The sequence below is a fragment of the Orbicella faveolata genome, unplaced genomic scaffold (assembly GCF_042242905.1).
Source record: "Orbicella faveolata isolate gen_17 unplaced genomic scaffold, um_ofav_v1 contig_12, whole genome shotgun sequence".
Classification (NCBI taxonomy): domain Eukaryota; kingdom Metazoa; phylum Cnidaria; class Anthozoa; order Scleractinia; family Merulinidae; genus Orbicella; species Orbicella faveolata.
The window spans coordinates 762464-773229 of NW_028301539.1; the positions used below are offsets into that span (position 1 = coordinate 762464).

The 10766-nt window shown below is 40.4% G+C and overlaps 1 protein-coding gene across 13 annotated transcripts in view; it reads left to right on the top strand.

Moving 5' to 3' along the window:
* LOC110062559 (uncharacterized) overlaps positions 1-10766 on the top strand; it is a 172587-nt gene that overhangs the window by 58163 nt on the left and 103658 nt on the right. For 12 of the 13 annotated variants that reach the window (XM_089283479.1, XM_089283476.1, XM_089283478.1 and 9 more), the window contains 6 exons: positions 1130-1640; positions 1982-4329; positions 4781-4908; positions 5360-5480; positions 5978-6060; positions 6748-7448. In XM_089283479.1, the coding sequence (XP_089139605.1) occupies positions 1130-1640; positions 1982-4329; positions 4781-4908; positions 5360-5480; positions 5978-6060; positions 6748-6799 (3243 nt within the window). In that variant the 3' untranslated portion in view covers positions 6800-7448. Of the gene's footprint in view, positions 1-1129; positions 1641-1981; positions 4330-4780; positions 4909-5359; positions 5481-5977; positions 6061-6747; positions 7449-10766 lie in introns of those variants that run through there. The other variant, XM_089283481.1, reaches the window with a different exon arrangement.

The window sequence follows — 10766 nt, forward strand, 5'->3', positions numbered from 1 at the left end:
CCAGGATTAGCGATAATTTTGATATCACTTTTGTACATTTTCGGTGAGGTTTTCTTTTTGTATAGTTTGTCCTTCAGTTTTGAGCTTGAGTGATTTCAAACTACACAAACATAAGCGGTGAAAAACATTTCTAAGTAAGCAAGCAAGCAAGCAAGCAAGCAAGCAAGCAAGCAAGCAAGCAAGCAAGCAAGCAAGCAAGCAAGCAAGCAAGCAAGCAAGCAAGCAAGCAAGCAAGCAAGCAAGCAAGCAAGCAAGCAAGCAAGCAAGCAAGCAAGCAAGCAAGCAAGCAAGCAAGCAAGCAAGCAAGCAAGCAAGCAAGCAAGCAAGCAAGCAAGCAAGCAAGCAAGCAAGCAAGCAAGCAAGCAAGCAAGCAAGCAACAACTTTATTTACAGAGGGTAACACATAACAGTAAAAAACTGACGAACCAGTGGCCCTCTATCCTATCCTATTTCTGCAGAAGAAAAATTATTACCTCGGTTAACTTTTAATCCTGGATTAGGGTAACCGGTTTTCGAACAACCCGACCCAGGTTTTAACGTTCAACCTGTGTTGTTGTCACGGGCAACTGGCTCCATTTCCAGTGGCAACTTGTCGGCCTTTGATTTCATTGGCAGCAAAGTGTTTAATTAGCTGACATTGTTCACATTTTTCTTGACTCCTTAATTTACACCTAAGCTAGTTTATATCTGAACTGAACCTTTTTTAATCTGCATTTGATAATGGCGACAAGATGACGCCGAAACGTCATGTTATAGGGTTTATTTTTCTTTTAAGACGATATTGTTACCACGGGAAATGAGGAAAGTTGTCCGTGGCAACACCGTAATTTCAAGTCCAAAACTTTGTCACTAATGCTCCGTCGTGCCTTACTTAACTGATAATCCTAGTATCCATGTTTCCTGCATTTGGTGACTAGAAATGTGACTGAAATAATTGTAGCCATGAACCTTCAATCTATAGTTGATAAAATAACCTTTATAGCTACGCGACTAGGCGCACCACATGACAGAATATCCAGAGTTACACGCACAAACTGTATCTGCAGCTCACGGTGTTAATAATACATATATGGTGAAGTAAAGAAGGGGAAAATTAATCTCTCTAATCATCTCACATTTGCCCGTACAGGAGAAGCCCTCACAGAATTCAAGTGGAGGTAATTTGCTGCAACTGCAGTCCAGTTATGAAGAAGGTTCAACAACCGCAGAAAGGGATCCTGTTGGGGAAACAAGACAAACTGATACATTAGAAGGTCAGCATATGCCACAATTATGTCACCCTACAGACGGAGAGTTAAGAGATGGTGTGGATAGTCTCCATCAAAATAACAACCCTAAGTCAGATTCAAAGCGTAAAAGAAAGTTCTTGTCTGCAAAAAATGACGATGATGTGGTGAGGTTAATAACCACAGCTGCTGAGCGTGACTCCCAGGAACAGATCGAAAGGTTACAGAGGGAGTTGCAGGAATATGAATCAGAGAATCAGATTCTCCAAGCAGAGTTGAAAAGAGCATCTCTCCTTGAAGATAAACAGATGGGTGGGGAAAACATTTTCCAGTTATCCAGGGAATGTGCAGCAGATGCTGCATCTCGTGTGGAGAAGGACTTGCCTGATGGGGCAGGCTCTCTGCAAGGAGCAAGTAAGTTCTCTTTAATTCGGCTCACTTAATAATTTGCATTACAAAGTTGCACAAAGATAAATAAGGCTTCAGTTATTTTTATTGGTTTTGCTGTTCTGCCAGAGGACACCTCCCGTGACCAGGCACCGCTTGTTAGCAGACACTTTTTCATGGTCCCAACCACGTAGAAACACTGCAGTTTTGTTGATATCTTCAGTGGGTGAAAATGGGAACAGCTTATAATTTAATTACAAAGAATGATGCACACAAGGTAGCAATTGAAAATACAACTGTACACGTTAAAAGAATGTTAAAAGCATTACTAAAGGTAAAAATGTTTCGTTTCCTTTTGATGATTTAAGGATCACATCCTCCCACTGGCCAAACGATGTTGGACAGAATTACACAATCGTCAGTAATTCCACCAAGAGACCACAAACTGGATCAACTGTCTATGTCGTGTAGGAATTCTGTTAACAGTGGAAGTGACATGGTTGTCTTGCCTATGAATTCTGATAGTCAAGATTCATTTGCGTATCCGGGCTTCCCTGACTCATCTAATGGTGTTTGCTTTTCAAGGGAGAGTTCTAGAACAACAGTCAGTTCATCAGAGTCATCAGTGTCTTCTGTGGCAGAGCCATTGAGAGTTGAGTCAACCTCCTCGTCATGCACGGCCCACAGTGTGTGTGATGATACACCAAGGGTCTCATTAGGTCATCTATCTGTTGTTAAAAATCATGAACGTAGGGATACTTGTCCAATTAGCCCAACCAGGGGTGAAAAAGAGATATTGGAAAGTACACTCTCAAATGAGTGTGAAAGTGGAGACATGGAAAGGAGAGAAGATTATGCTACTAAAAATGAAGAAATTTGTGAAGTTTCGGAGTTTTCTGGTGACGTTAGTGATGGCCCAAGGAAACCTCACCATTTGAAGATGAAAAATGCGGCTAGTGTAGTAAAAGATGTTGTAGACTGTGGTCCTCTTCGTAGTCCTGACAGGGCTCAAGTTAGAGCAAGGTCACAACATGTGCCTGGCTTGATGCAAGACGCCCTTCCAGATGGAGACATTTCTGTGGAGCAAAATGTGCCGGGTGCATTCTGTGGCGCTGGAAAAGACACCACAGTGGATCAGTTGGCCTCTGATGTGAGCACACTGTCAAAGCAATGGGCACGTTTCGGTGCCAGACCAAGAGACAGGCCTCATGTGAAAATGACGCCGCCACCAGAGCCCTCACTGATTGACTTAGCGCCACAAGAGGTCACAGAGGCTAGTGGATTGGCTAATGTATTCCTAGCGAGGCACTCTCAAGACCAAAGCCTTCATGAAAGTCTCCGCCAAGGCAGTGCAGTAAAATTGTTGTCTGAGGAGACGTCATCGCAGGGAGCCTCCTACGTGGATGGCATGAAACACTCAAGTGAACCTAACAAAGCTAAGCCATACTTGGGTGATTGTCAAGTTGTTTCAAGGCCTGATATAGATAGCAGATGGATGTTTCCCCCTCCTTTACTTGGAGGGGAATATGGCAGTCATAATGCAGTGGGTGGCTTCTCTTATAATACACAGTTCAATGGTCATGTTGGACCTTTGTCCAGCCATTTGACAGGTGGAACTAGTAACTTTCCATCAAGTAATACTTTCAATTCATTAAATTACAATTTATTTAGAAGTGACTCTGCACTTGGTACTAGAGAACCTTATTTACCGTTACATGGGCATCTTGATTCTGGATTGAACACATCAGTGCCCGAGAATCAACGTTTGCATTCAGGAATGACTGGTTCACATTTAGCAAATGGATCATTAATGGGAGCTGCAGGACCTCAGTTAACACCGCCTGTATATGGGTTGCAAAGATTTACTGGTCCCGGCGATAATGCTTCAACAATGGCATCAGAACGAGAAAAAGCACAATCAGCTTGGAAAGCAAATTCAAGACTAACTTCAATAGGTAATATGGCGCGTGTAGATGAAGGAAGCTCTGGTTTGGCAGCTCCTTCAATGGCTACTAGTTCTAATGGAGCTGATAACAGGCATGTACCAGGGGCAGAATCTAGTAGAACAAGACCGTATGCGCAGGGCACTGGAGGGAGTAACGTGTTAAACACTTCTGGTGATCGGGTAGTCGCTGGTGCTAACAGAGATGATGATAACACACCCTTGCTATCCGACGAGTCTAGAGGTTCACGGTTGGTAGCTAGTGCTAATGAACACTCAAATCTAGAACCACGCGGTGCTGAGGCGTCATTATTCTCTGCCAACACTGGAGGTTCTATGTTAAACAGAGATTTTGGCACTGACTCAGTCGAGTCCACGGACAACTCGCTGCTTGCCTTGGAACAACGTGTCGAAGAGGCTTGTGCGTTGGTCGAAAGAGTTCTTAGAGAAAGAGAGGAACGGGAACAGTTTGGAAGGGAAATAGAAAGGAAAGAACGAGAAATAAGAGAACAGAGAGCTCGAAAGAAAAGAGAAAGGGAAGCAAGGGAGCAGGAGGAAGCTAACAGGTGGCCACAACAACAGGAAGCCATCACTGGCCGCTCAAAGTGGTCGTGTGAACATTACCAGAGGCACTGTAGAGTGCGATTCCCTTGTTGCAGCCACTTCTATTCATGTCACCGCTGCCATAATAACTCTAAAGCATGTGACAATGAAGAGGCTAAGGCCGCCCATGCGACTCACCTCAAGTGCTCATTCTGTCAACACGAACAGGAGGTAAGTGTTTTTTTTATTATTGTTTAATTCAGCAATGACCGGCGAAAATGGGGTTTATTGAGCAGGCTCTTACATTGGAACGGGGCGTGTATCAAGAGACACAAAGAGTTGTTCAAGGTTTTCTTCTGTTTGTTTTGATGTGGTTTGACTCTCTAAAATGGAGTGCATTGAATTGTTACGAGGACAGTTTTACACGCGAATGTAATTCAAAGTTAACAATAGAAAACTGGTTTGGTAATATTTTACAAAGCTGCAAGGGCTTCAAAGCAAAAAAGGTGCATGAAATATTCTTTGGGGACGCTGTTTATGCTTACGATGAGAACTGTACTCCCACGTACGCGTGCGCAAATAAACTTGCGAGCACAGCCTGAGTACATATGTTAATAATGAATGACAAAGCCTGTGGTTTGTTCCTCAATGGTGAATTGTTTCTGCCTCGTCATTGTTGCAGATTGGTGAAGACAGTGGAAAATGTCGCAGCTGTGGAGCTCAGATGTCTGCGTATTTCTGCTCAATCTGTAAACATTTCACAAGTGTTGATAAGAATCCTTACCACTGCGAAAAATGCGGAATATGTCGGTAAGGAATATGATCAAATTTTAATTTGCTGAAAGATTTTTCCCATCAACATGCTTATAAACCCATCTTTTCCCATTGCGTACAAAAACGACATATTTCTTTTCATGAACTTCTACGTCTTGTAATTTCACATGTGTAATATCTGTCTTCGATCATATTCGTGTCTTTCATTCTTGCCTTTAGCTAGAAACAATAATATTATTGTAGTTGTCAGTTGACAGAATTGGGCTTACAGCAAAGAGTTGAGTTCATTTCTTTTATGGAATTTGACTTCATGTCAGTAATTATCAGGGATTTCGATGTCATCTCCTTTTCAAAATGGTGATAGTTAACAGAGCTGCAAAAGGGTTACTTTTGAGTTTCTTTCATCCCTAATTATAATTTTCCATTTGCCACTTATTTCAGTTCTATATCAATATGAAATGTATTTTTTTATTATTTCTTCTTTTAGAATCCACAAGGATAAATCATTCCACTGTGAGGTGTGTAATGTCTGCCTGGACAAACGTCTTGAAGGAAAACATAAGTGCAGAGAGAATTCTGGGCACGATGAATGCTGTATCTGCTTAGAGGTGAGTGGTCATTTTAACGTAACTTTCCCGCCATAGGAAACTTACTTTTCTGGCATATGCAACTCACGCTTGCAAAGTTCACGTTTTCTCGCCGCACGTTGCCCGCGTTTTCCCGCCGTAGAAAATCTGTGTTTTCCCGCCATAGAAAATCTTCGTTTTCCCGCCATAGAAACTCCGCGTTTTCCTACCGCACGTGACTCACGTTTTCCAGTCAATTGTTTCTTCTGCCACAATTGACTCGCCCGTTCTCGTTTTCCTTACTCATGCTTTTCTGCCCATCTCTTGTATTTCAGGTATACAGAGTTTTTACTTAGTCTCCTTACCTGACTTGGCTCTTCTTGACACAATTTTGTGTTGCCCTGCCATGCAATTCTTCTGTTTTCTCGTCATAAATCTATACCGTATCTCACACTTTCCTGTTAAGGTACCTTTCACGTGACACTCGTGTCTTGTTCACCACACTTGTTATGTTATCTTGTTATCGTTGGTTTGTGTAGGATGCGTTCAGTGGTTGCCAAATCTTGCCTTGTTCACATAAGGTACATCGGGAATGCGCCATCGCTATGATACAGAACGGAATGTAAGTACATCGAACATACTGTAGTACTTAGTTCTTTTCCGTATAATATATTTTTTACTTGAAACCGCATTCGCTCTTGGCTTCCCAGTGGATTCATGACACTTGATTCCGGCGCATATTGAACAGTCGACTCTATTTTATTAATAGAATATACAGATTTTGTCGATTACTCGTAATATTACTATGGTGGCTTCTGTTAATCCCCCATCTCCTTGTCCTTCCTTGAAAAGAATGTTATAATTATCTTTCGCATAGCTTCTCTTCTATCATTAACACAAACTAGTGGCTGTTTTCCCGTTTGTTTGGAAGTAAGTGTAAATTCGTTGCAAAGCTATTCAAGTGCGAATACGCCAATGAATGAGTTGAACTAATAAGTTGACTAAATTGTGAAGTCGGCTCCCATCGAAAGTCATCTCGTTCTCTTTGTGATGAGGCGACCAGGAGTATTGCTACTCCCTTCTTGATGGAATGCTTGTCCATGGGTCCATCGCATGTTACCCTGCGTTGCTTGGCAAACTGTCTTTCTTGAGAACACAACACGGTGAACCCGGTCTGGGCTCGAAACTAGGCACTGGGCACTACACGTAAGGCCACGTGTGTTGAGTAATTGAAAGACGTCCCAAAAGTAAAAATGGATATGAAACAAAACAAACGGAATTGACTCACTGTCTATTCTTTTGCTTTTAGTCGCACGTGCCCAGTGTGTCGACACCCACTGTACAGCCCAGCCTCAGAGTGAACTTCGATTCCAAACAAGCTTTTACTTGATGTCGAACTATTTGATGTCGCGGATTTTCCAGATCAGAAAGAAAAATTCAGAATCAATCAAGTCTCCAGAGTAAAGCAATGCAAATGAAAAATTGGGAACATAAAGAAGGCCATTCCCGTATCTTGATTAAGGAGGATTGTTGTGTTAAATTGAGATGAAGCTACTGGGTGCCACTACCGGTGTGATCTTTGTTGATTTTCGCGTCCTCTCAAAGATCGCCTTTTGTCGGATAAACTCCTGCTTTTCAAACCGTTTGCAGTTAGCGCCACCTCACTTGTGATATTAACACTCAGAATACAAACTCTGGCCTATACTAAGATGACTAGTGAGGAAGGAATAGTAAAAAGCGCCAGCTCGGAAAGAGAGACCTGACTCCCAATGACCACGCTCTGTGTCGAGCTCACAATTTCAAACCTTCGTTTAGCTTTTCGCTAAACGAAGGAGTTGATTACTTTGAAGACGAAACAGAATTGAAAAGAATATCTTCTTTCCCATACCCATAATAAGGCAAATTCTTAATGCTAGTGCCGATTAATGGCGTTCGTTTGGAAAGCTTATCTTTATTTATTGTACAGTTGTATAAGAATTACATTCTTCAAAATTATAATTTCTGTAAAAGGTATCAGTTTATATTAGTGCTGTGTTAGTGTAAAAATCCTAGTCTTAATTTTATGTACCAGATTTGCTGAACGGGTTAAAAATGTCAACTACAATTTATAAAAAATATCGTTCTTTAATTCATTTAAATACCTTTAAATACCTTATTTCATTATTCATCACCTTTGTTTCTGTTAAACTACTTCAAAAAACCAGGCACATGCTTACCATATTTGTAGAGCATGGTATAATGGCTCATAACCCAGGATGGCTAATCTAATGAAAACCCTTTAATTGCATTACCCAATGATCCACTCTTTAATAATGAGCATTATTTACTCCCCAATGGGTAAATAATGCGTGATCCAAACAAAAACAGAATGGCCGGCAAAAACTTGTTTTGCCAGTGTTTCGATAACGGAAATCCTGAGAATATAAAAAGATAACAGAAAATACGAAAAAGTTTTTGAAGGTTAGAAAAGACTTACTGACTTTCGACTTTCGAGCAGTTTCAGGACATGTCCTTGGCAATCACAGAACTCATCAATCTAAGCAAACGCTACCGCCAAGTCGCTCTTCACCTGACATTGGCAGAAATTAATACTGCAGGGTTCATCGGCAGAAGCACTCCAGTGCTATTCAATGAAGCACCTCCACAAGTATGCCGGAGAATGTCTTTGTGCAATAAAACATCCAGTTTCCACCACAGTCATATGTACACGGTATTATTTCTGGTTAATCATTCGTCAACTGCTCTTTCAATTTTCATTTCAAGTGAAAATGAAAACTTTGATTGAACAGTGAAATTTGTTTTGCAAGCAGACTTGCCATTTAGATTGCTGATTTGAACGGCGTGTAAAGACCATTTTGCTAGAAAGTGATCAATGAGAATTTTATCGCGGGTTAACTTGATTTGCCATGTTAGAAGATTCTGTGAATAATTGCACAGATGCTTTATGCCGCTTGCATGAATTGAGAGGTCAAGTAAATTAACTTTTTATTGTTTCTTTTTTGTCTGTTGTTGAGATCACTTTGTGTGTATACACTTAAAACAATTACTCTTGTCAATCTCGGTGAATGACAGCCACTATTCACTTCGATTTCAAACAATAATTCAGTATTAAATATCACATAAACTTCCATACCAAAACATTATGATCTACGCATTTTTGAGAAGTCAAATCCCAACCAAGTTGCATTATCAAACTGTAATTTTTCTGACTTCAAACATTTTCTTTTATCTATTACTGGGGGATCCTGAAATACTTATTCCATGCATTCAATACCTTAATTATGTGAATATTATTTCATCTCTCTGATTTGAAATCTTTTTATGAAAGGGGAGACATCATTTAGTATCATCTTCAAAGAAGATGACATTCATTTCATCCACGAAAAAAACTTCAAGTTGATGTTCATGACCACACTGTCTCCAGCCAGAGAATCAAATCATTAAAAGAGAGAAGAGCGATGAAAATCTAGGTCTAACTGTGTAAAAAAAGAGAAAAATGTAAAATTAAAATAAGCTATACTTTGGCTTCGCCCTAGCTTTGAATACTTATTACATTGCAAGAAGAAATGTCATTAACTTAGTATCTTCATTGTTTATACATTGTACAATACTGTGTAGAGCATTGAAGACTACACAACTTCTTTCAACCATCTGAAAGACCCCCAATCTCATTGTGAATACCTCAGTCATTTTGCTAGCTTTGTAACTGGGAAATTTAAATCATGTAGTACAAAAAACCATGAACAAATTCATGAAGCACAACGAAAGGACTGTTCCTACTTGAGGTTTTACTCGGTTAAAAAAAAAAAAAAAAAAATAGAAACGCTAATAATTTTACCCTCATCATCAGACTGTCTAACTCTTATAATTCATAGATGCAGATATCTCTGAATAATTAGCCAAATCCTTTAGCAGGTATTTGTACATTGTACAAGTACTAAACATTTCGGTAAACCACAATTCCACGGTGGACTTCAGAATATTAATTACAACACAAGGTAAATGTACAATGCTTGTCAAACAACGGACTTGAAAAAAGTATTTTCAACCAAACAACACACCAAAAAGAACCCGACAGAACGTCACGGCACACATGTCATACCTGTTGTGAGTTGTGGAGAAGACAATGAAAGTGGAAATGATGACTGAGAAAGCCAGTCTGGTGAAACATCCACTCACGACGATGATGATGACAATGAAGATTCTTACAGCCGCCAAGTAAAGGAGATTCAGAGGAAAGCGATATCTCGCTTCCCTGTACGTTACAGAGCTAAGTCATGCAGATTGCTCCAAGTTGATCAATCCAGGCCTTTCAAAAGAGGCTTTACGAAAATCGCTCCAGTAACATACGGCTAAATCAACAGCCACTCAAAAACAAACAAAGCGATACCAATCACGAGTAAGTTAGATGACTGTTGGAGTAAACGGATATTTTTCAGGAGCATGCAGTTTTCGTTTGTTCGCCCAAAACATGCTGTCCGAAGATCTATCGTGACTCAGACCATCGGGACATTTTCTTCGACTACCATGAAACATCTGTTCCGTTAATTTTAACTTGAATCAATACTTGACGCGGCAAATTTAACAAATCGAATGTGGTTTAGCGTGGTCTGTTAAACAAATAGATTCCATGTTGCCGTGCGTCTGTTCAGTAATAGATCACAGATGACGTCAAAATGTGGTAAGAACAAGTAAGGAGCAAGTTGCACCCTTTGTGCTAGACTATTTTAGGTGCACGTTTAGGCATGGTACAATAGAGAAATCGCAAAACTCAGAAACTTGGTTAGATGTGATATGGAGAGGAAGACAATAGCATTTTGATTGCAAAATCTTTGTTCGGTTTAAACATTAGCTATGTTACGCAAAAAATCAATCATCACTTTAAAAAATGTCACGCGATCAATACAGCAAGAACCAAGCTCATGCAAAATTAGCATCAAATTAATAGCCCAAACATCATAGCACATAACAGGAGTCCAAAATTATTACTGCACTTCGTGCTTTTGCCAGAACTGCATGGCATTGAAAAAAATCAAATAGTTAGCTGCTTTATTTCAGATCATGTTCAGTCAGCGCTACCCGGCATTAAATCGCCCGGCCGTAGGATCCTACAGCCTCTACATGACGCGGTGAGGAGCGCAATTTCATTCGTTTCATGGCTTGCTGTCCCCGATGTACGATATAACAGTCCTTATTGATGTTTTTAATGGCAGAAGCTTTAAATGACAATGGTCTTGATTTGAGACGGCTGTAAATTGTGACATCACCCTTAGAGTTCCCTCACCCGGCCATACTCATACTATAGTACACGGCCAGGAGTCCAATTTC